The sequence below is a fragment of the Cryptomeria japonica genome, chromosome 2 (genome assembly GCF_030272615.1).
Source record: "Cryptomeria japonica chromosome 2, Sugi_1.0, whole genome shotgun sequence".
In the NCBI taxonomy this organism is placed as follows: domain Eukaryota; kingdom Viridiplantae; phylum Streptophyta; class Pinopsida; order Cupressales; family Cupressaceae; genus Cryptomeria; species Cryptomeria japonica.
In genome coordinates, this window is record NC_081406.1 from 328,319,802 (window position 1) to 328,346,274 (window position 26,473).

The 26,473-nt window shown below is 37.2% G+C and overlaps 2 protein-coding genes across 2 annotated transcripts in view; both read right to left on the reverse strand.

The window, feature by feature from the left end:
• Positions 1-7,959: 7,959 nt before the first annotated feature.
• On the reverse strand, positions 7,960-8,370 carry LOC131033863 (secreted RxLR effector protein 78-like). The gene has a single exon (XM_057965156.2). The coding sequence runs from the start codon at positions 8,368-8,370 to the stop codon at positions 7,960-7,962; it is 411 nt and encodes a 136-aa protein (XP_057821139.1).
• A 10,464-nt stretch (positions 8,371-18,834) lies between these two features.
• Positions 18,835-26,473, reverse strand: part of LOC131033854 (15-cis-phytoene desaturase, chloroplastic/chromoplastic) — a 297,259-nt gene continuing 289,620 nt past the window's right edge. The window contains exon 14 of the mRNA XM_057965148.2: positions 18,835-19,472. Coding sequence (XP_057821131.2) covers positions 19,410-19,472 — 63 coding nt within the window. The 3' untranslated portion in view covers positions 18,835-19,409. The remainder of the gene's footprint in view (positions 19,473-26,473) is intronic.

Consider the following 26,473-nt stretch of genomic DNA (forward strand, 5'->3'; position numbering starts at 1 on the left):
GGCTCATTATATATCTTGATAAGCCCTTTTTTGATGAGAGCCCGCTCACATTTTAAGCCTTTGGTGATCATGTCATTGAAAGAGTCTGTGTCTTTTACGTTGAGGTGAAATTCCATTTCGTCATTTAAGTTGGAAATAAATATTTCTACTAGTTCTTGTTTAGGTAACTGAAGAGAACGTCTGCTAGACATTTGACGCCATCGTTGCAGAAAGACTGAAAATAGCTCACCCGGTTTTTGTTTAGTGTTACATAGATTAGCCATGGTGATATCACGTTCAATGTTGTGTGAGTAATGTGCCAAGAATTTCTGGACTAACTCTTCAAATATCCTAATGCCACCTGGTAATCGGCAAAACCATGATGTGGTTGTTCCTCCCAAGCTTTGGGGAAAAAGACGCATTAGGTATGTATCCTCGTATGCCACTTCGAGGCAAGTTGAATGGAATTCTCTAACATGATCACGAGGATCTCCTTTTCCTCTATACTTTTCAAACTTGGGTGTTTCAAACCCTCGCGGAAAAGGTGGCGTATGAAGATTCCTATCAAAGGGATATGGACAAATGCCATTGAGTGAAAATTGATTGGTTTTTATGCCACTATGAAGTTGTTGGGCAAGATTTTCGACTTGTTGCCGCCACATGTCTATTTCACTTGGAGGAGGAGGAGGAGGAGGAGGCATACCTTGATGAAAGTTGTATCTAATGTGTTCTCGACCTCTTTCATCCTCATTACGACTTTGGTATTCTGATGCTTGTCTTAGTTGTGCAAGATCAAAGTCAGAGGGGAGTTTGACTCCTTCTTGAGCAAGTCTTAAAAAGTGAGCATTAGCATTACTCTTAAGTATCTCATCAAAAAGCCTATTGAAGAGAGGGTTGTGTTGCACCCTTTCTATTGCTGCAGGAGTAGGAGTGCCTGGATTTTCATCATTTATATTTCCTCCAAGGGCTTCTTGGAACTCATTGATATTTTCTTCCTCTTCTTCTTCAATTTCTTGTTGTCTAGATAGTGATCTGGTATGAGCCATTTTGTTTATAAGTTTTTGTTGAAGTTGGGTGAAAATAATGATGAGTTGTTGATGAAATGAGAGATTTATGGTTGGTGTGGTGTGTTGCATATAGATCTCTAGCACTTTAAAGGTAGATGTGACCAAAGTTTTCTTCTTGAATTGCTTGTTGTTTTTGATAAGGTTTGATGTGATAAGGTTTAGAGAAATCTGAGATGTGTTACAGACTTAACTACCTAGTAATGAGAGGATTCACTCATAGACTAGTTGTAACCTGTGCAGAAATGTCTCTTAGGACAAGTTTATCCTAGATGTAGAGACACTCTAAAAAGTGATGTTTTGCGTTTGATTCAAGCAATATTAGAATAAAACTTAGGACAAAAACCTTTGGGTGTGTCAAGAGTTGGAATGGAGTTGATGAGATATGGATATGATAATGGATGAAATGTTTAACTTCAATAAAAGCTTTGTGTCACATATGGGACAAATTCTTTCTCTTCTCTTTCGGGAGTTGGTGGTTCTTCCTGAGCTACGTTATATGTGATGCAAATGTCCGGAAAGAAGTCAGGATTGATCTTGCCTCCTTTTTTTTTGTGATAACTCAAAACTCGATATTGTGTAAAAGGTTCGCGGTTCAATGACTCTAGATCAAATTCATTTGATTTCCCTTGAAGATAAAGACGCATGTGACGTAAGAAGGCTCTATGAGAGACAAAGATTTGTCTATTAAGATAGAAGAATTTCCTCCTTTTGATAAGAGTCTTTGAGCTCAATGGTCTTTTCTTTAAGTTGATGTTTTGATGAAGATTCTTCTTTCTCAAGATGTGAAGAATGGTCATATAGTTTGATACTTTGATTGTTGCTCTTTGTTTTTGATCTTTTGTTGGTGTTTGGAAATGTTTATGTTGGATGAATACTTGTTCTTGGAATTTGATTTTTGATTTTTCTTTGACAAGAAAACAAAGCAAGCACACAAACACAAGAATGTTGCCTCAAAAGGCACAAATAAGTATGGGTCTAGATCAACCCAATCCTTGGACTTTTTATGACCCTTTTTCCTTTAAGTGTATTTTTAGGTGTGTTTCCAAAGCCTAAAGTTGGGTCAATTTGCACTGGTCCTGACTTAAAAATGAAAACACTTCAAACACTTTTTATCCCTAAGGTCAAATGGCCAGTTGTGATAAATTCAGCCCACATCTTGATATTTCTTCGACTTTGGTACTACATACCTTATGAATCCCATCGTGGTAGGTAAGGATGTGATATACTAAGTCTTGCACGAGCATAACAAATAGATGATCCCTATGATGGGGGAGTCATCACTTTTATCAAGCCACATGTGACTTTTCAAAAAACTATGTTTCTACTCAAGGAAATATGAATGGTGAGTATCTTGGGAGCAAAACCATCAATGCTCTTGCAATGAATTGTATCACAAATATCCTCACAAATATCCTCAATCAATAGAACGGGTGTTTAGTAATGTTCGATGTTTTTGGACATAAGTTCATTCTGCAGTGACTCACTTAAGAGCCTTGTAACTTGTGGTAGGGCCCATTTATCCTTTCGGCAAGTTACACTATAGGAACAACTATACCCAAGGCTACAACTTTCACTCTCACCTGATTTCTATAGCAGCTTGAAGAATTTACTGCACGAGGTCGTTCCCAAGAGTGATATGTCTCTTGGCAGGCCTTTCTTAAAAAGATAAAACTTGAGTGTTACTAACACTTTTCTCTTGCACCTAGGACCACGAAAGCCAAGGGAGAGGATAGTGTGTGTTAGAAGTAGGACCACTCGACAAACTCTTTTGCACAAGTGTGCCAAACACAAAATACACTTGTTCTTTTTAACTTGTCATTGCAATGATGTTTTATCTATTTGGAGATGTTGTTCCAACAACCATGATGTTCTTTTTAACTTCCAAAGCAATGTGTTTGAGTAAACTAGAATTTGAAATCCTAGTCAACTGAAATAAGAGCACGTATGCATGAAGTAAATCGTTTGACAAAATAAGACAAGTTGATTGTTCTTTTTAGTTGCCCAAGATTGGAAGTGTGGATTGTGAATTCTTAGTTTGATGCAAGAAATAAAATTTTGTCTTGTCTTGTTTTAAGCACCCAAAAGAGAGTGTATCCTAACTTGCAAGAAATGAAATTTGTGTTTGTTCAGTTTTAGAGCACCAAAACAAAATTCATCATAACTTGCAAGAAATGAAATTTGTGTTGTTCAGTTTTAGAGCACTAAATGAAAATTTTTAACTTTTAAACAACAAAAGGAGTTAGTTTAAACCTGCACAAGAAACGAATAGTTAGAAAAATCCGAACCTATGGTGGGCTTCGACAAGCCTAAGAAAACTTATTTTCTCAGTTACATGGCCTTTTTTACAACGTTCTGTTACAATAGCGCTACTATGTGTGCAAATAGAAGCGCTACTTAACACAAACGCGCTAAAAAGAAGAGAAAAGCACTAAAATCAAAATTTTAACAGCAAAAACAAAAGCACTAAAACATTTACAAATGCACTACTTAAGCCTCAAAAGTGCTAATATACGGGCAATAACGCTAAATTTGAGACAATAGTGCTATTGTGAATACAATAGCGCTAGAATATCAAATTGCAATAGCGCTAAAACGCGATCAAAAGTGCCAGAACGCGACCTGTGTGTCAAGCTAAACATTCAAACAAGTTAGTTTCTTTTTTTAAAGATTGTTTTTGGGTGTTTGGATTCACGCCGGGTTCACCAAATGATGCTCTGCGAAATGGACAATGTTTAGATTAGAACCTATTGTCGTATAACACACCAAAAACACAACAAGTTGTTCGTGTTAATCAATCGAAAATTAATCTAAGTAGGCATATCAAAAGAGACACTAAAAACATGAAAGAATATTTAACTAGGAAAGTAAATATAACGAGACATCTTCAAATGCCTCCTAACATGCTCTTAGCTCTTTCTCTTTTGTTCCTCTCCTCTCCAAGTTCCAAACTAGTGTAGCTCTTAGAAGCTTTTTGCACTATGGATGCTTATGGAGGTTCCAAATTGTAGATGATTACTCCAAATGCTATGCAAATGTGAATAAAAGCTAATATTAGATGCTATGATGCTAAAATGATTTATTTTAGGCCAAAATAACAAGATATTAGTGATTTATGCTAAATGCTCTCTAAAATTCTCTATATCTTAGATGCACACAAGCTTTCAGGATCCAAAGTATGAAGAAATGGGCTCTATTTATAGGAAAAAATGGAGCAATGGATGGTTGAGATTGACTAATCTCAACAAGGGTCAAGATTGAATGATATTCAATCCATGTGAATAATTTCAACCCAATCCCAGGATGACAAGTGTCCATATGAGATAGGTTGAGAGGAGAGGGAATAAACATTAAATACTTGACATGACCTGAGAGTTAACTTGGGAGTTAAGGTCAAGGTTAGGTTGAATGAATAAATTCTCTATTCAAAGAATAAAGCTTTTATCCAATGGATAAACTCTTGTGCAAAGGCAAAAGGGATAACCATGGTCAAAGCAATAAATGCTTGAGGAGACATATGAGTGCAAATTGAATTAACCATAAATGGTTATGTAAGAGCCATTAATGGTCATGTAAGAGCCATTAGTGGTTTTTGGAAGACTTTAGAGGTTAAATTGTTGAACACACAAAACATTAAATGTTTTTCAAAGACTTTGAAGTCTTTGAGAAGTGACTTCAAGTTGCTTGAATGTGACAATAATTAGGGGATGGATTAGGTTAATTAGGAAGGGTTTAGAAGAATCTAGAAGGGGGTTTAGGAGTGCAAGTGGATTTGGTGGGTGAGGGAAAATGGGATTTTTATTTAAAATAAAATTAATTTATTTCAATAAATGTGTGCAAGTTGCATTTGTAGGAAAATGCAAGTGGGGGGATAAATGATTTAAATAATTATTTTATTTAATTTATTTAAAAGAGGAAAAGAGGATTAAATGAAATAAATATGATTTATTCATTTAATTGATTTGTGAATTTGTTTGAATGAATGAATTAAAATAAATTGAATAATTCATTTAATTAATAGGAGAATGTTTGAAGATGAATTAATTAAATATTAATTTAATTAACTGATGGCTAGTGGTTTTTTAATCAAATAAATACAAAATATTCATTTGATTAAAACGGATAGATTTATGTGACTACAATATGTATTATATCTTCGTTGCTCCATAATTATCTTTTCTCCTTGTTTCAATGAATAGTCTTCATATATATCGTATATTCATGCTAGATGACATCAATAATAATTAATCCTACTACGGGTGTGGCCTCCTAAGGCTACATGGATCCTTCTCCATCTCTTTCTTTTGGTGGGGTCCCCTATGTACTAGTGGAACCTTCTCCATCTGTTGCTCCTATTCCATTCATGCCTTTAGAAGAGTTTTGCTACCTAGTTAGCTTTTAGCTCTTGGTGCTGTCAGTCTCACTTTGGGGTTCCCACCTCTTGGTCCCCCTTGTGATGGTGCTCCAAATGATAGTACTGCTTGGACTGTTGTTCGTCGAAGGAGGAAAGATCGTTCTTTCCCCTCTCTCCAAACTCTCCCATGGGTTGTGGGTGTTTGCTCTACCCACCTTTGACATGGGTTACCATTTGTTCTACAAGTGTGTTATAAGTGGTTTGTTTAGGCCTCTACTATCAGAGGTTTGTTCTTCACCATTTGTTTGTGGCCTTTTTAGCATGTCTTTGTATAGGGTCAACACCCTTTTTTGCTGCTTTTAATATAAAAAACAATTAATCCAACAATCTCTCATCTGCCTTTAACATCAATGACAATCAAACACTCCAACTTTAGATGTGTTGTTGACAATGCTGCAAATATGCAAATGGGGGAAATTAAATTTTTTTTATATTGCATATAAGGAAAGAAGCACTGTTACAAAAAGAGTGAACGGATTATCTACTTGGACCACAGGCCCAAATTTATGAAAATATGAACAGATTGTCTACTGAGAGTTATACACAGAGATATACATATTTGTATATATGAAACTATAATGCTTAGATACAAAAAAGAGTCACTATGCTCATATTTGCCAACCAGAAATTGCCTTGCCCTCGTCACAGCAGTATCTATTCCTGCGTTACATCTACCCACGTAGTCCATCCCTTGGGACCCTCCATCCACACAACTTGCTTTCTGTCGAGTAATTCTATGAGCAATTGGATCTGATCTTTAACAGGGTCTCTAGCTTTGGCAACCTGTAATCCTAGGCACTCCACTGCTAAGTTGACATCCTGCTTCCCTCTTGTTGCCTGCTTCCATTTATATCCATTCTCCATCTCATGAAGATACATCTTTGCGTTTCCATCCTTAATGAACCAGATGAATTTATGCTTTTCAATATTCATTGTCACAGATACCTGCAAAAAAAATCGGTGAAGGGTGAGTCTACGAAAAGACTCAGTAAGGGCCCTACCTATGCCCTGAAATTTATCTTCATTTCTGATTTTCCATATGTACCATAAAATTTTAGTAGTAAGAACATGCCAAAAAAGATTATTGTATTTTTTCAGACCCTTAATATATCCAATTATAACATCAAGCACAGTAAATTGGTTAGGGATAGAAATGCCAAATAATAACCAAATTTCTCTAGCAATGCTACATTCAAAAAAGATACGTCTAATTGATTCAGGAACCCTGCAAATATTGCAAATATCACAGCTGTTATGGTCTTTTTTGAAGGGCAGCCTGTTGACAATCATAAGCCATTTAAAACACTTTTCTTTGGGAACAACAGGACTACTCCATAATCTTGCAAACACCTTCTGCCATTGTTTAACTGAAAAATCTGCAAACCATAACTTATTAACATGAAAAATTATGGATTCATCATATGTTAGGGTCTTGTATATATTGATAGCTTTAATATTAGATACATTAATGGTATTATTCCACAAATAATCCTTACAACAATCATTATCATTCTTGCACGTTTTGGGTAATTGAACTTTCTCGCATGCTTTTTCCAACATGTTATAAGTCCGCTCATGGAAGATTTGCAAGTTAAATCTATTTCTAAGGACATCCCAGCCAAGCAGCCTGTCATCCTCAATAATGTCTTTAAAGCAGCAAATGCCTTTTGCTGCCCAAGCTTTAGCAGAGCACCCTTGCGTAAGTGCAAGGGGTTTGGAAGAGTGCAAGAGGTTCCACCAAATGGATCTACCCCCGTGGACTAGCTCATTGTTGCTGGCTCTAGTACTGCTGATGAAAGGCCTAATACTCTCCCAAGCCTTCCAGATAGACTTGAAGACATTCGAGCCCTGTACTGAGACTGCGAAGTCTCCAGCCACAAGGTCACAAAAAGGTAGGGATTTCCAAGATTTGGTCTTTTTCGGTATAGCCCCCAAGATGTTATTCCTAATCATAACCTCCCAGGGTTCATTGCCATCAAATGCCTGGAAGATCCATTTTGCCGCAAGAGCAATCCCCTGGATTCTCAAATCCTTTAGTCCTAGTCCTCCCACATTCTTGTCCTTGTGACACCATTCCCATCTCACAGAATGCATCTTTTTATTACCTTTTCCGTCAGACTAAAGGAAGTTCTTGATGATTTTTTGAATTTCTAAGATCTAGTAATTGGGGAACATCCATACCGAGGAATAGTAAATGTTGTAGGAAGATAGAATTATTTGACACACCTGAACTCTCCCGGTGAGCGAGAGATACCTATTATCCCATTTATTTAGCTTTTTGTCTATCTTGCTTCTGACCCAAAGCCACATTTCTTTGAGGGATGGAGAGATGGCAAAAGGAATTCCCAGATTCTGACTATTTTATTGCCTCCCCCCCCATTGGACCCCAAATTGCTGTAACCACTCAGGAGGCCGATCCTCCTAGCCAAGCATGGTAGATTTGCTCTGAGAGATTTTAGCCCTTGATATTTCTCCTAGGAATTGGATTTTTCCTTCCAGGGCCTACATATTCGGTTTGCTGAGTTCTATGAAGAGTGTCGTGTCATCAGCAAATTGAGCATTAATCAGTTCCTCACCATTCAAAAGTTTGATCCCCTGTACATTAGGAGAAATGGTAAGGTCTCTTAGAATGTAATACAGAGCATCAGAGGCAATAACAAAGAGAGCAGGGGCTAGGGGGCAACCCTGTCTAATAGATCTGCTCAAAGTTATATTCTGTGACAGGGAACCGTTAACTTCCACCTGGGTCGAAGCATCCTTGAGGAGAACCATCACCCATTTGCAGAATTCTGTTGGAAAACCAAATGATTCTAACATCATCAGAATGAATCCCCATTCCACCCTATCATATGTCTTCTTGAAGTCTAGGAGAAACATGGCTGCATTTTGTCCTGATGTCTTCACCCATTCCATGGCCTCCCAGCTGGTAATTAGATTTTCAAGGATACATCATCCTTTGATAAAACCTGTTTGTGTGGAGCAAATGAATTTAGGCAGTAAATTCTCCAATCTGATCGCAAGAGCTTTAGCCAATATTTTGTAGGATACATTAAGAAGTGTTATCAGTCTCCAATTTTTGATAAGAGACTTGTCTCCTTCTTTGGGAAGTAGTTTAATAATCCCTTTGTTAATTCGTTCTCCTAAGGAACCAGTATCAAATGCCTTAGAGTAAAGCTCATGCAGGTCTTGACAAACCCAATCCTCATTAGCTTTGTAGAATTCTACAGGCAAACCATCTGGGCCCGGGGTTTTATCATTATTCAGACTTTTAATGGCAACTTTCAGCTCTTTCACTGTGATGGGACCCCTCAATGCTTGCGCATCCTCAACAGTAATCTTAGAGGGGATAATCCTTTTGCATTTTCTCTAGCATCCCGAGAGTTAGTGGAATCTTCAGAGGTGAAGAGACCTTTGTAGAATTGAAAGAACGCCTCCTTGATATCATCCAGAGCCATTAGTTCTTTGTTATCTATCCAAATCCTATCAATTTGTTCTCTACATTGTTTTTGTTTCAGCATATTGAAGAAGAACTTAGATCCTTTGTCCCCGAATTGCATCTAGTGAGCCCGAGTCCTAATCATGGCCCCTCTAATCTTAGTTTGTTGGTGATTCCTGAGATTATCCCTTGCTAAGGCTACTTTTTGAGATAGTTCAACATTGCAGGGATTGTCTTGGATCTCTGCCTCGCATAGGTGAAGGTTGTGAGATAGTGCTCTCTCTTTCCACCTATAATCCTTAGCTTTCTTTTGTCCTATGGTTTGCAGAAGCACCTGCCAACTATTGACATTCTTATTCCATCTGTCAACACTAGAGTTCACCTTTTTATTACTCTTGTTAAACAACCTAACAATCTTTACTGTGCTCAAAACATTCGGGTCTTTTAAAAGATTGGAGTTTAGGAAGAATTTGTCTTTTGCAAGTCTTTGCCTCTCAGAGGAGTCTCTGAGCCTAATCTGCGAGATGATAGGATGATGGTTTGATAACGAGGTTGGATAAACTATCACTGAATTGCCATTCTTGTCAAAGTCAAAGGAGAAGTGCTCTCTGTCAGCATAAAATCTGTCCAGCCTACAATAGATCCTATGTTTGTCTCTCTGATAGTTGCACCAAGTGTACCAAATTTTAGTGTTTACCTTCTTATTGCAAAACAGGGGGTCAAAAAGTTTCTTTCGACTTTTCATTCTCTCCTAGTGTAATTTCTCCGTTCCTTTCCATTCCATAGGGACACCTCCACTTTTATCTTCACGAGCTTCAATCATGTTGAAGTCATCCCCAACAATCCATGGTATATTCGGTAAGGCAGCAATCCAATCCCACAACTTAGTTCTCTCCCTGTAATCATTGGAGGCATAGACTGAACAAATGCCAAATATGGTACCATTGTAGTCTAAAGAGGCCCACACCGCTCTGTTACATGGTGAACATCCTTGGTTCATTACGTGCTCCTTCCATTTGGGGTTGATAAGTATCCCAACACCTCCTCTACCTCTATCAAGCTTTGAGCAGACCTTGATAGAGTCTTTCCATATAAACTCTAGGTTGACTTCCAGGGTAAACTTGACAGCCTTGAGTTCTTGAAACATAACAAAGTCTACATTCTTATGTTGATTGACAAACTTCCTGACAATCTGCTTCCTGTCTGGAGACTCCAGACCCCTAATGTTCCAAGAGATGCACTTCATCATAACAAGATGCATTATTTTTACTCTTTGGATGCCTTAAACTTGTTAAAGCATCTAGGGAGATCTTTCTTCTCCTCATTATTCCTTCTATTACTAGAACCCTTGTTTTTAGATCCCAGAGGTCTACCTCTTCTTCTTCTAGGAAGAGCCTCAGGGTTCTCATTATCCATTGTCCATTCTCCTTCTTCCCCCGTGCACTCCTCATTCTGATCCTCATCCTCAACCTCAGACGCCTTCCTAATGTCACCCTGACTGGGGATTTCTCGGGTCTCAGAATAGGGATCGAATGCCTTCAACCTATCTGGAGGGTCTAAGTTAACTGTTTCACTAGCTAAGAATTTAGCTTCACCAACCTTAGGGTCAACAACAATGACCTCGATCACACAGGTGTCCTCTAATTCAACAAACTTCTTTGGGGGAAGGACATCGATCATGTCAGGGGTGAGTTCAACAAGGGAGGAAGGATCTAGCACGGAGTTCAAGAGATTTGATGAGTCAACCTCAAAGGAGACATCCATGTCTACCAAGCTTCTATGGGGAGCTTCATTCACCATCCTAGACCAGCTCCCTCCCTTAACCAACTCACCAGTCACACCATCTCTTTCTTTAGAATTCTGATTCCCAAGGTTGTTCAAACTAGAGGCTAAATTCCAGAATTTCACCTCTGGGGGAATCTCTTGCACATCGTCATCCATAGGCGATATTAAATTGCTATCCACATATATTTTATTTATAGCATAATTAGAGGTATTGGGTATATTCGCTCTGATTTTTGCCTGGGCTAACTGTTGAGCATTTTTCCTCCTTTTCTTAGGGTTTTTCCCCACAACCTAAAACCCATCTTGGGAATTTTCATTCATCTTCTTTAGAGCATCTAAAATCGTAGAGTGAGGTGTGGGGTCAACTCTGGAATTACCTGAGTTGAAGTTTTTATCAGGTTCCTGGGGTTTAGAGTTTTCCCCGGTTAAAAGATTATTGATTTTTTTACTAATGGCATTAAGACTTTCCATGTTCGGGATATGCTTCACGTGAACAGGAGCGGGTTGTTAGATTGACTTCGGGGTTTTTCCGCTCCCTTGAGTTTATTAATAATTGGGCAATTCTTATGAATGTGTCCCTCTTTTCTGCAGAGAAAACAAGCATTCACCCCGCCAAGGACTTCAATAGGGCATATAACAATTTCAAATTCTAGGTTAATGTTAACCGTTTTGGGAAACTCACATCCCGGGTTGATTGAAATCAAAACCCTAGTGTCCAAATGAGGAATGAGAGAGGTCGAGTTATCCACTCGGATAGCCTTTCCTATTGGTTCAACAATTTGAGGTATAAATCTCCACAACAATGGAGGCACATTTCGAATTAAAACCCATATAGGGCACGAAAGTGCGAGTATTTCCTCATTAACCGCTTTTGGCGACCATTCGAGGGCACGAATTGTGCATTTTCCAACAGTCCAGTATTGTTTATTAAGCACCTCTCTTTGCATTTTATGATCCTTAAAAAAGATTACAAACAAACCTTTTTGAATGAGTCTACAAAATGAAACCAGATAACCTACTTTAATACTCCAAACATTTCTAATCCAATCATCAAGAAATTTACGCGCAAGACATTTATCTACATCTATAGTCGCAAAGAAAATTGTTGTATCTTTAAGCCTATTCTTTTCCATGTTAATTTCTTTGCACATTAAAACATTGGGGGAAATGGAGATGGAATCCTGAGCACAGTGAGGGCCCTTACCTTCTCCACGGGGGCTGCCATTAAAATTACTAACAAACCTTGCACCTTCAGCGACTGGGAGAGAGGAAAGGTTAATCGCATCTTTGAAGGATTTTGGTTTTAATGGCGCTCCTTCTTTAGGTTTTACGGTGCATCCAGAAGAGCTCTCCATTGGGTCGCATTAACTGCTTGCACAGAGAAGGGAAAGGCAACGACGGAGAAGGACACGAGGAATTAACTTGCACGTGAACAAAGGCACCCAGTAGGCACTTACCTATGTGGAGAAGGACCAACATACTCCCCCACGTCAGTGATTATGACCTTGCAACCCAAAGTCCAAACCGTAGGTGCAGTTGGTGTTGCAGAGCGAAAAAAATCTTATCTCTGGGGGGAATTAATTGTGTAATTGGATTGAAGAAATATGTGTTGCCAATACTAGGAATGTGGGTGTTTGTTCTACCTGCCTTTGACATGGGTTACTAGTTGTTCTGCAAGTGTGTTGTAAGTGGTTTGTTTAGGCCTCTACTGTCAAAGGTTTGTTCTTGACCATTTGTTTGTGGCTTTTTTAGCATGTCTTTGTATAGGGTCAACACCCTTTTTTGTTGCTTTTAATATAAAAAACAATTAATCCAACAATCTCTCATCTGCCTTTAACATCAATGACAATCAAACACTCCAACTTTAGATGTGTTGTTGACAATGCTGCAAATATGCAAATGGGGGAAATTAATTGTGCAATTGGATTGAAGAAATATGTGTTGCCAATACTAGGAATGCTATGACGACCCAAAAAAAGTCTTGAAGTTGGAGACTGCTAATATTTGTAGTGTTCTGGATATCGAAACCGGGGAAACTAACTACGCAAATTTGACTGAAAGAGATTTCCCAGCTATTACATAAGTAAAGATTGTTGTCAATGCTAAGAATGGTTTGGAAGATGTTAATAATCATTTAAAAAAAGTGTTGGAATCATATACTACTGTTGCGAGTGTTGTGAATATGAGAACAAGAGATATCAACCATGGAGTTGCAGTTGAACAAGTTAGCATTATTAATACGTGGAGTGGGTTGAAAGAAAACAATAATGAATTTGGGTCCATCAATGCGATGAACTTAGAGAATTGGTATTGACAATGTTGTGGATATGCTAATAGTGGATGCTATGGATAAACTAATAGTGGATATTGGTTGTTCTAGTGTGAATGAAGAGGATCATACTACTCATGTAGCTAATGGCTTGGAAGCACTTCATGTAGTCAGTGACACTATTGATATGCTGCTATTAGAGTAAATTGTCCACTTCCAATTGATTTAGATATCATTTTTAATCTTTGTAATAAGTTGGTAGCAAACAATATCGATGAAGATGCCATAAATGTGCTGAAATTAGATACTGATGGTTCAACAAATATGAAAACCAAGGATTTCAATAGTGAAGTTATGGTCAACAACGATAATGTTGTTGATGTTGGGAATGTATTGATATCAAAGAATATCAATAATGATTCCATAAATATGCTAAACTGGAGACAATAGATGTTGAGAATGCTACATATATGAACACAAAGGATATCAATTGTCCACTAGTGATTGACGAATAGAGTGTTCCTTATGTCAACACAGAGTTACAAACAACTGGAGTCAAGAGTGACACCAAAAAATCACTAAAGTCAGATAATGTTTGTGTTGACAATCCTTCAAATGCCTGAACATGGGATATCAACTCCAAAGTTGTGATTAAAAAAGAAAGTGTTGTCAATGATAGGAATGGGGTAGAACCAAATAATGTTGACCATGACTCCAAAAAACTTTTGGAACTAGATATTGCTGCTATTGACAGTGTGAGAAACCTTAAAACAAGGAATACCATTGAGGTTGTCAAGCCAGATAGACCAAAGGCTAGCAAGGACGTTGTCAAGCCAGTCTTTTACGAAGGAGATCATATCAATACTGATTACTTCCATATTAAAAAATTCAAGCCATCTAACACAACAGAGGAAAATTCATTCATTGCTAGTGATGGTAGAATCCAATTCCAATCATCAAGAAATTGTGAATATGGTAGTGACCACAAAAGGCCAACAAAAGGAAACTAAAACAAGAAGCCTCTAAAAGGATGAATCGAAAGAAGAGAAGAACAAAAGAAAGTCTCACAAAAAAGGCTAGGGATTTTAGCTCTTGCAACTAGAATAGCAGTGGGAGTAACCATGGGGACAATATGATTGTGGGATAGGAAACAAGAAGAATTTCTAGTCACATGGTGGAGTTTACAATCCATAATCGGTGATGAAGGATGGCTTCTAACCTTTATAACTTGGATTCAAAGAAAAAGGGGGCAATGCTACAACCATGGCATAATGAATCTATTGATAATTTTCTTGTGCAACTATGAATCAACAATTTGGGGTCTGATGATAAAAAATTGTAGATTCCAAGGTAAACTTCATGACACCAATCTAGAAAGAGTAACTACACATGAAGTCAAAGCTTACATGTGTCGATGATGTCATTGAGGAGGCAAGGATCATAAGGAAAACAAGATCACTGAGTATTACTACCAAAGAAAATGGTTTATTTGTTAATATTGTCCAAGATCAATGAGCATGAATCCATGTTTTATTGTCTTGGCATGAAGCGAATAGAGATTCTAGAGTTGTTATTGCTTGAGGACAAGCAATATTCGAGGTAGAAGGATTGTCATGTCCTCTCAGCAAGGAGAATTAAATATTAATTTTAATTTATTTAAATTTTTTAATGATAATAATAATTTTATATTAATAATATCATTATTTTAATAATAATAAACCAACTTGGAGGCTTACTTTGTTTTTTGGGCGGTGCCAACTAATTTCCAAATTTGGGGACTACTAAACTTTTGTTTTATCAAAGAGCCAATAAGTATTAAAGAGGGAACATTTTGACATCTATGATCATCCAATTTTATGTTGAATGATTTTGTTGTTAACAACTATTACTTGGGATGAAAATCCCAATAGTTTTTCTTGAGGTACAAAAACCAAAACTTTATTTCTTAGCAAGCCCAATCAAGGCTTGTAATTGGACTAATCGAATCATTTGTTGAATCTTTTAGGTGTGAGAGGAGTAGCATAGAGTTCAACAATTCATCAACATCTTAGTTTCTAGGTAGCTGTTTGGTTGTGAGCACACCAAGGAGATCAACACACAAGCAGCATTGGCAACCCTATAGTGAATCATACTTTCCATCAATCATTTCAAAACACCCATGCTTTATTGATGAGCACTTGATTATACTAAGAGGGTGGGGGGATGAACTAGTATAATACAATATTTTACTTTTTCAACTTAACAATCACAATAACATCAATTGCGCAATATCAATAACAAGAACACACAATTTATGTGGAAACCCTTATGGGAGAAAACCACAGCAAAATATTGCTTATTTAAAACTCTTCAAACTTCGTAGGTACCAATCCATAGGAGATACCAATCCCCTTTATTCGTAGGCGCCAACCCCATTGCTAAGCACCAACTTAATGAGAGACACCAATCTCTCCAATATGTGCCACCAACCTCTCCAATATGAGGCACCAACCTCTTAACTTAATAAAGTCTTGTCTTCTTGAATATAGCTTCTTTAGTGAATGATGATGAATAAATTTTCGTTCATAAAATATTTTCTTGTAGATGTAATGCTCTTCACAAAATTTGATACAATCATTTCTATATTTCTTTTAGATCTGCAAATACTTCTCTCTCAAATCTGCCTTTATAAATGATCTTCTTGTCGATGTAATGCTCTTCACAAAATTGATACAATCATTTCCATATAGCTTCCTTTACACATGCTTATATAAGATGTATCCTCTTCATACTAAAATCCCTTTTCAACGTTTCTACTCTTGGTCTGCTCAAATTGAGGTAATTGTCATTGCATGACTTCACATACACTTCTGCTCTCTTGATCTGCTCTAAATCTGCCTGTACATACTCATATATATGCTGGTGTATACCTGTATATCTTCAAATCTCCACACTCTTCTCCTTGCAAAATCTGCTAGAATGATATTGCATTTATTCCTTTTCAAATCTGCATATATCCCTTTTATTCTTCTGCCGTTATGCTCCAGAAATCTGCTGATGTTTGATTATTTTTTCGTTTATTCCACTCTTCTTTTTCCTTCCACTACACTCCACTTTTATACCTTTATACCTTTTTACATGAAGGGAGGTGATTGCTTGAAGGGACATGTTTGATTCAAAAGTGGGACGACTTCTCACCAAGGGTGATGTCCCTTTGTTAACACATACCACATCAGCATTGCCTCAACACATTGATTATCACTGTTTTCAGATCAATGTATATTAGTTAGACATTCACACTTTAACTTGGCCGATAATACTCATTTATGCATGCCTCTTCAAGAGTGGTGACCCTTCACATGAGATCGAATATACTAAGGAAGTCAGCCTCCATAAAACAAATTTAATTGGCTTAATTTTTAATTCTCTTCCTTCAAGGTGGCACTTAACAAGACATGAGTCAGCCGAAGCTTTAAAATTTAATTTTACTTATTTCAACTTCCCTATAAGAGGTGATTACATAGGGAGTCGGCTTATTCAACAAAACTTATTTTATTCTTCTCTTCAATCTCTTTTAATTCCAGCACTAATCATAGGAATTCAATTTAGGACATAACTGATGTCTTTTACAAATCAACCACCTCTTGCATAAACTGTGATAACGATTTTTTGACAATAGCAAACTGATTGCTTCTTTGACATCAATGATAAACTATCTTGGTGTAACATTACATCAATGACAATCTTGTCCATACCCCTTTGACATCAATGACAAAATTTCCAACAATCATAGCAAAGGTTGTTATGTCACAAGCTCTTACATCCTATACGGGTGTTTAAGGGTCTATGACACCATCAGTATCATTGTTACTGTGAAGAGGAAGACACCGTACACCTTCTAGATCAGATCACTTTCAAGGGAAATTCACATTGAGTCTTCAGACCCAAAACTGTAAGAGTTATATAGTGCTGCTGAGGCAAGCTTCACTTCCTACGAGTCTGTTACTTATACAAATTGAACCATTATTATCTACTGCAAGTGGATCTGTATTCTTATGTTGAACTCAAGATATGACAAATTGGAATAGATATTAACAGTTGTTTAGATCTCATATTTTGTGTGTTGTTTGTATCTATTGTCCATTAACTTGTAATGACAAACATTGAATATAGCAGCTGCATTTACAACTTATTGTATTCTGTAGATTGATTTTGGTTCATATATATATATATATATATATATGCACAAACACATATGCATATACATATACACATACATATCTGAGTTTGTTAGTTGCAACCAGTATTGTGTGTTGGACAAGATCTAAGAGTACATTTACTCCCATGTTTTGAAAAGTGGTGTTTCTTAACAAACGGGTCAAATAAACAAACCGTGTTAGCAATATTTTGGTAGTGTTAATCCGAGACAAACAGATCCATTTTACCCTAGGGGTCATTACAGAGTCAACGCCAAGCTACATAGTGTAATCCCCTTCACATCATCCCTGAATTCCTTGGTCATCAAACCACTATGCAAGCTTATAATGCCCCTCATGACCGATAGAATGTTTTCACCGTGCCTTAATTCAACAGAAGTTCCCTTCCTATTTGCACCCTTCAGTAGTTATGTGAGTATGGACAACCATTATGTCACTCAATTTATTCGACTTCCTCTTAAGGTTTGGATCACTATTGAAATCATTCAAGGTTAAAGAGATCTCAATAGAACAATAGCTATGATTAAAACCTTGAATGCAATTGATGGAAGCCTCAAAACAAGACTTATAGCCCTCTATTTGATTGGATTAGTGCTAACATGGGCAAATACATTGTATATTTTGCCAATCTTTTCCACTTTCCAGCAAAAACATAAGAGAACTGATATTAGAGTAAATTTGACGTTTGGATATCTGGACCTTAGAATATAGAGATTCCAGAGGGAGCTCAACCATCCACTTCTCATATGCCTGGCAGTACATTCTGATGGAAGTGGAACTGATGGAAACCAATCTGTTGATTAGGCTGCTCCAAATCATTACCCTTAGGCAAGACTGCCTCCACCCGATAGTACATATTCAAATGTGTTGAATGAAAGTGGCATGGACACAAGTAGTGCATCCATCCAGCAAATCATTTCAACATGGATCGAGGGATGACTGCAACATTTCAAGTTTATCCGTTGTCTGCATGAACTTTTATTAGCTGTCCTAAGTTTCTTCTCTTTCTTGACAACATTTTGTAAAAGGAGATCTTTGGCTTTGTGCTTTGCACTTGTAGCTGTACTTCTAGTGGCAAATAAAAATTTATGGCTAGCAGTAGTTTCTCAAATCTCTTTAGTGTTTGGCTAGTAATTATAGTTAGTGTTACTTCTAGTTGGCTTTTAGTCTTAGCTTTTTCATTTCTAGGTTGGAACTGTTCACTTTGTACTTTTCTATGACCGGAGGCTTTTGATGTATTTGAGTTCATAGTCTTGGCTTTTTATTCGTAAGTTACAAAAATTGGAGCTTTTAATAGCCTTCTCCCAATAGTTTGCATGTTCATATTTTAGACAATGTAAATAAGAAAATATTAATACAACATTCTTCTTGTTTACATTTTATATAAACCATTTTCATCCACAATTAGATGTCTTCACATGGGCAATGACCATTTTAGATTGCCAAAGGCATGGCCCTCCCCAAGAGACATTAACACTTTCCAATTGGAGTTAACAGGCTTCAAACCTGAACAACGTCCACCATCCTACCAATAATGAAGATGACGATAATTATTCATGTTATTATTAATAGTTGCTACTTCCAGTCTACCACCATTACCATCAGAGTTATTACCAGATATGTGATTGCCAACACTGTATGGAACTTGGACCATAAATATGTTTGAGAACATGTGAGAGAAAGCTTAGACAGATGAAAAGGAGATTATGTACTGTGTTGTGAAGGAGAAATATCATAAAATATCCAGTAATACCTGCAAATACTAGTGTCTTGTCAATCACCTGCTACAAGATTTATGAATGCTGCAACAATTTCCATGTCTGAGAAGGTGCAATACAAATATCAAGAACGTAAACCAGCATAGTTCTTGTCAAGACCATGGAAATATTTAGATCCCTTAGAAAGTTTCTTTCCAATAATTTAGGCCTCTTTCTGAAGTATACTAAGCCCCTGCATTTTATGATTTTAACTTTATCAAATTTCTCAAGTCTTTCTTAAGGAATGGTGCCTTCTGCTAGTTTCGTTCCTGGACAAAAGTTTTAATCTGTTTCTTGACATGAATTCTTAGAAGTCATATAATACATAAACAAAAATAAGAGGACCTCAAAGTCTAACCATAAGCTTTCCTTGCTTCCTTTGGAATTCGAATTACATGATAATTGCAAAACCCTTAAAAAATTCCTCATTAGGATACCTAGCATTTCATTCAAATAGAAAAGCTCCTCTATAAATACAATCTTGAATCTGTATATGGATTTTGGTGGTATTAAGACAAAGCCACGCCAACTCTTTCATTCTGTCCAGCACGAGCTACAAGTGAGTCATAATCCTGTCCATTTTTCAATCAAGCTGGAATAAGTTAATTTCACAACTCAAAAACACGGTCAACAAAGGTAGAATAACTATAATTATCTTCATGATAGAGAAAGCATCAGAAATAACATTAGTGACCATGATTTTTAATAGATCAGATTGAGGAAAATCAAGGTAGTTTTAGAATACAGCAACTGCGCTCCATAAAATTCCAAATCATCAGACAAATATCATGAGAAACCTTATCTAACTGTTTAAGCCTCTACTAATGCACCTTATTCATATTTCTATGGCATACCATAGATATGCAGAAAATGTAAATTTGATCTATGGCTTCCATTACAAATGCATGCCCATCTTTGGATGGAATTCACAAGACTTGGAATAAGCCTGGTTGACTTTTGGATGAAGTCAACAGTAGAAACCAGAAGATTGTCGCCTTCCGATTCTTGGAGATCCAATAGAGTTTTGATCCTCGAGGAAAATATTGAATCAAAGCTTTGCATAGAGGTTTCTGAAATTTTTCAAATGGTGGAATGAATTGCCTTTTCCGCTATTTTCTTTTTTTATGCTTTTCCAGCCAACCCTAAAAAGTAATTAAAATTTACTTTTTATTTTATTTTGACTATTCATCTTTTCCCTTTTAATTAATTTATTATATTTGAATCAAAGTTCCCAGACTCGGACTCGGCAATGACTCGACAACGACTCGGTAAAATAAGAAAACCCTTGAAATTTAGAGATTTTTAACGATTTAAAACTTGTTTCATACACCCATTATTGAATTAAGCTTAAAAACACTATAACATCATCAAATAGAAGCTAATTTGATCACATACATAAACATACATCCATCACATGCGTAGAAATGTAAATTGTAGCTAAAGGAATTAGAAAACATAGATATATAGAGTTATAAATGTTGTCCAATGTATATAAAATCCATGACTTCAAATGTTCCCAAACATATATGTAACTGTAAAGTGTAAACAAAAACAAGTCTATGGCTCAGGCTCAGCCTCGTCTATCTGCCTCCTAGAAAGGTGTCTAAGGTAGGTCCTGGATGACTAAGTAGCCATAGTCTCTGCCTGTGATGTGCTAGTCTGAGTAGCCATAGGTGTTGTGCCTGATCATGCTCTATCCTCCTCCTCTGCCATAGCCACAGCCTCAGCCTCTTTGTCTGCCTAGTCAACCCACTCAAGGTCCTCATCAGTGAAGACTGGATCGGTGGACTCAGTGAGCCAATCAGACTCAGGGTCGACTTCCTCTAGAGTGATCGGAGAGGAGTCAGCGTCCAAAATCTGTCTGGTCCTGAGACGGAGGTTGTAATGAATAAAGACTAGATCATTCAACCTCTCCACAGACAATCTATTTCGCCTCTTCGAGTGGGATGTGCTCGAACATGCTCGAGTTGCGCTCACATCCAGAAGCGCTGCATGGCTGGCTCAATATGCGGATGGCAATTTTTTGAAGGTTTGGGGTTGAAGGCCCAAACATTTGCCACCATCTATCTGAGATAAGGAAAAGAAAAAAACATTAGTCCTATGTTTTTTTTGTTTTTTTGACTGCACTTTTTTAAGCGATGTCGGCCGGGTCACGACCCTCGGACTTGGCGAGTCAAGGAGTGACTCGCTGAGTTAGGCGAGTCACGCCCCTTGACCCGTCCGAGCCCCGGTCAGGGTCACCGTGACCCGGTAGGGGTCACCCGGCCCGCTGACTCGCGTGACTCACCGCGAGTCACGAAACTCTGATTTGAATATTCATTGTTTTTCGATTTATGATTTTTTAATTGCTTTTTGGCCCAATTTAATAATAATAAATTGTCATTTCCTAATGTTATATCTTAGTTTCTTTTGGACACTTAATAAATTAGTATTAGATTGTTTCCCTGCAAATCATCCTTCCAACCTATGGGGAATATAAAGACTTTGGGTTCTTTGCTTTGACTCAATCTGAAAAAGGGAATATTATATCCCCTCTCCCAAGAATTTTAAAGACACACCCTTGAAACACTTATTTTGGAGATGTTGATTGTAATTAGGGAATGGCGGATTCCAATTGCCTTGGGCAACATTGGAATCCGCCCAAGGGGCCAGCCCCTTCTTCAACATGTAGGGCTGGGCCCTATATCTCACGGCACTTCATAAAACCCTACGCTACATGCAAGATAACGTGCTAACATGAATAGGGCCCTATAAAGCATTTCGGTTAAAGAGATACAATAAATTAAAGGCTATTAATTTATCATAGGCCGACATAAATGGATCTTGCATCACATATAAGTAAAGACACATTCACCTCATTCAACACACAATATATATCCTTCCATGCGAAATATACATCTGCCAAAAAAAAATGCGAAGTTGAAGAAGCAATATTAGCGAACTATATCTGCCATTAAAGGTGCGAATTTCCAAATATCATCATAAGGAGAGCGAACTGATCTAGATCAAGGTGCTAAGGTTGCAGTCCAGCAAAGGTGCAAACTTCAGATACAATATAATGCAGACCTAGGGTGTGGACCTGATTGCTGTATGAAGTGTTAAAGGGGGTAGACTTGAAGGCTTGATGCTCATGAAAGTGCAGTCTTGTGGAAGACCTTATCAGCCCTAAGTACAAACATCTTCAATTACTTGAGATAGGTGTTGCAATCATTATATGAATATAATCCATAATCAGATCTGAGCATCTTTTCTGGCTGGGTTTTTCCTCCTAGGAGGTTTTCCCAGGGTAATTGTGTTTTGTTCTTATTTGTTCATTTCTATGCTATGCCTAGATCTAGAAATCTCTAAATTTTAACAACAAACAAATTAATTAGAAACTAAATTTTGATTTCTAAGTTTTACATTAATCTGAAAACATAAAATCAACATGGTATCAGAGCTAGGTTCGTACTAACCAGTGATCAGATTAATCATGTAATTTCAGTCTCTTGTTTCTTCCTTCTTTGGTATGATCTGTACTAACCTATGATTTGATTGAGTTTTGACTATCAATTGAATGATTCTATAATAGTTACATAAAACTGACTTTTCAGTTGAATATTTGCTATCATGAAGTGTGAAGTATTATGGAAATTAATAATATACACTATATCCTCAATTGCTGACTTGGAATTATTCTAGTTGATAACTACCGTACGTTTTGAGCTAATTGTAGACTCTATTAGGTCATACTAATGGTTGTATGCATGTACTCACAAATTTGTGGAAACCCTGGTGAGGCAGAAAATGATCACGACTTAACCCTTGTGAGTTTCTTTATGAAAATTAGATTTTTGTTATAACCTGTATGGTGATGTACAAGTTTTCAAGGTTGTGTGTTACAAGCTAGCTCCTTTTAATTTGTGTCACATAAGTATTGTCTCAACATTCTATGTATCATTGGTTATATTGTTAAAGGGATGCATCTAACTTATCATGAATGTTGTGATCCTCACCCAAGGTCATTTTTATATAACCTCATATAGTAGGTGATGTATGTTGAGGGCCAAAGCCATACTGACATCAGAAATCCATAAGCTTGGATTGATGTGGCTTCAAAGGGAGCTTTGAAATAAGGCATAAGGATCTTCACACTCAATTAGAAGAAGTTTAAGGATATGTCCTGATCATAATTGAGCCATGGGTCCAATTCATAAAAGGTGAAGTTGGCATTTCTCATCCTTGTTTATGAATACTTATGATCTATGATGCTTGGCTATCAGTCTGATATTGAGAATTAAGAGGGAGCCCTATGATCTTCAATAAAACTCTTGGTATGAAAGAGTACTTGATAAGCCTAGGGATTTGTATAGATTTTAACCTGTTCCTTAAAGTATTTGAAATGCTAATTCTATTTTCTTATGTGGATGATCTAACTATGACTGATAAAGATAGCCTCATGATTTAATATAAGAAATAATTAGCTCAGAATTGAGATGGAAGATCTAAACCTAAAATACATTACTTCTAGGTTAGAAGTGTGGCAAGGATCTAATGAAATTATTGTCAAGTTTTCTATTGTTATGTGAGAATTATGGATTGTAAACTTATATGGAAACTAACTTAAAGAAGTTGAGTATGTCTACAACCAACTATGATCTTGCAGATTCATCTGAATAGAGGCAAGTTGATTGGTGAGTGCTTCAGCTAATCAAAGCTAAGCATATTGTTGCAGCCAAGCATATTTTGATATTTGCAAGACATTGATTATCGGCTGAAACTGCTTAGGTTCAGATTGGTCAAGAAGTGTTACGGACAAGGAAAACACTTCAAGCATTCACCCGCTGCGATCTCTTAGACCTACAGGGACAGTCCTCAATTGCATTGAGTATTTCTGAAGCTAAATACATTGTTGCAAGTGTTGCATCAAGAGAAGTAGTGTGGTTTCTCAAAATTCTTGTTATACTGTTTTGATTTATTATTAGGGTTGTATAGAGATACCTGAGAATTCAGTGTTTTATGGCAAGACAATCCTGTGTTGCAGATGTTCTCACCAAGTCTCTTGAAGCTTGAGTACTTCAAAAGATAGACTTGGAGCTGTGGAGAACACTGCCTTGGTTGAGAGAGAGTCTCAACCTCAGTGATACATTGTGTTGTATCAACCACCCTCTGCGGGCAATGTAAGGTGGTAGTGTAATCTTCTCAAGGAGAAGAGTAATTGTTACCATCCTTTGAGGGCAATGTAAGATGGTAGAAAAAATTCTCTCCACCCTCTGCGGGCAATGTAAGGTGGATCTAGTCTATGCTTGTGTGTGAGCTGGAAGACTATGTTATGTAGTTCCATTCTATGCTTGTGTGCAAGATGGAAGACTACAATATTTTGATTATGTTTATTCCATTCCTTGCTTGTGTGCAAGATGGAGGATTATGTTTATTAGATTCCATTCTATGCTTGTGTGCAAGATGGAGGACTATGTTTTCATTTTATGCTTATGGAGAACAATGATTATGTAACTCCACTCTATGCTTGGGTACAAGATGGAAGATTATGATGTTACATTCTTCTTTGGGAGAAGACTGAGGTAAAGACAATGAATGATGGATATGTGTGATCGATGGCATGGAAAGACTCCATGATGTGCATGAATAATTGTGTATGTATTCATGACTTGCAAGTGTGCATGTTTTGAATTCACCCTCCACAGGCAGTACAAGATGGATACTATGGGATATTATTTGTGGCTACTTGTTGTGATCCTCTCTCAGGAATATTTGAAGTTGACAGCTAAGTTCGGATTACAATTTAAACATTGTATGTATTACTTAGGGCTAGGCCCTAATCTTGTAACCTGGTTGTAAGATTATCTTTCTCCCTAATTAAGAGGGAGTGTTGATTGTAATTAGGGAATGGCGGATTCCAATTGCCTTGGGCAACATTGGAATCCGCCCAAGGGGCCAGCCCCTTCTTCAACGTGTAGGGCTGGGCCCTATATCTCACGGCACTTCATAAAACCCTACGCTACATGATAAAACCCCGCGCTACATGCAAGATAACGTGCTAACATGAATAGGGCCGGCCCTATAAAGCATTTTGGTTAAAGAGATACAATAAATTATCATAGGCCGACATAAATGGATCTTGCATCACATATAAGTAAAGACACATTCACCTCATTCAACACACAATATATATCCTTCCATGCGATATATACATCTGCCAAAAAAACAATGCAAAGTTGAAGAAGCAATATTAGCGAGCTATATCTGGCATTAAAGGTGTGAATTTCAGGTGCAAATATCATCATAAGGAGAGCGAACTGATCTAGATCAAGGTGCTAAGGTTGCAGTCCAACAAAGGTGCAGACTTCAGATACAATATAATGCAGACCTAGGGTGTGGACCTGATTGCTGTATGAAGTGTTAAAGGGGGCAGACTTGAAGGCTTGATGCTCATGAAAGTGCAGTCTTGTGGAAGACCTTATCAACCCTAAGTACAGACATCTTCAAGTACTTGAGATAAGTGTTGCAATCATTATATGAATATAATCCATAATCAGATCTAAGGATCTTTTCTGGCTGGGTTTTTCCTCCTAGGAGGTTTTCCCAGGGTAATTGTGTTTTGTTCTTATTTGTTCATTTCTATGCTATGCCTAGATCTAGAAATCTCTAAATTTAACAACAAACAAATTAATTAGAAACTAAATTCTGATTTCTAAGTTTTATATTAATCTAAAAGTATAAAATCAACAGGAGACCCTATGTCCCAAGGAATTTTCAAATGTGAGACATCCGTCAACCATCTTGAGGATGTCTTTTGGGTAAAATAAGGATGAAAATTAAAATTTGAAAAGTGGAGAGGGTGGGGGAGCAGAGAAAGAAGCAAGAGAATGGTGGCCCCACATCCCTTATCAAGCCCTAAACCCTCCCTAAGATTGACTTACGTACTTGCTACTCACAATTATTGCAACTTATATACATTTTGCACTTTCAGCTATGAAGAGGGAAGGAAACTATGGATCCTTGTCATAATGAAAACAATATTTTTTATTTTTTTATTTGCTACTTGAATCTTGAAGTCATTTGCAGCTAAACTAGTAAAAAATTGGATTTCCCCACACACACACACTTCCTCAAAAAATGGCATCTTGTGTTTTCATCCCCAAGACACATCCTACGATCCCTTGTAGTCCCCATGCCAGAAATTTCATGGAGCACAGGTTTCACGAGTTCAGGTATCATCATTATAGCAGTCTAATACAAAAATATAACCAAGTGGCCCAAGACGAAGACCCATCATTATATAGATTTAGGATGCTTAGAGCACCAATTGTTCTCAATACTCTGACTAACACTACTGAATTTAGAAATAATATGATGATCAAGTTCCCAAATAAAATTCCAAAATAAAACTCCTAGCCAAACTACTGCAACCACCAATCAATCATCAAGAGAACCAAAAATCAGAATGAGTGGGCACCTAGCAATTCTTACAACTACACTGCAAACCTGTAAAGATAAATCGTTAAGGTATTTCTCCATCAACATTCTGGTTTTTGAGACAAAACATTCTGTAATCACATTAAGGTTGATATGC

Excerpts from the sequence above, each read along its gene's own strand:
- LOC131033863 (XM_057965156.2), bottom strand. The coding sequence starts at position 8,370 with ATGGAATGGGTGAAGACATCAGGACAAAATGCAGCCATGTTTCTCCTA.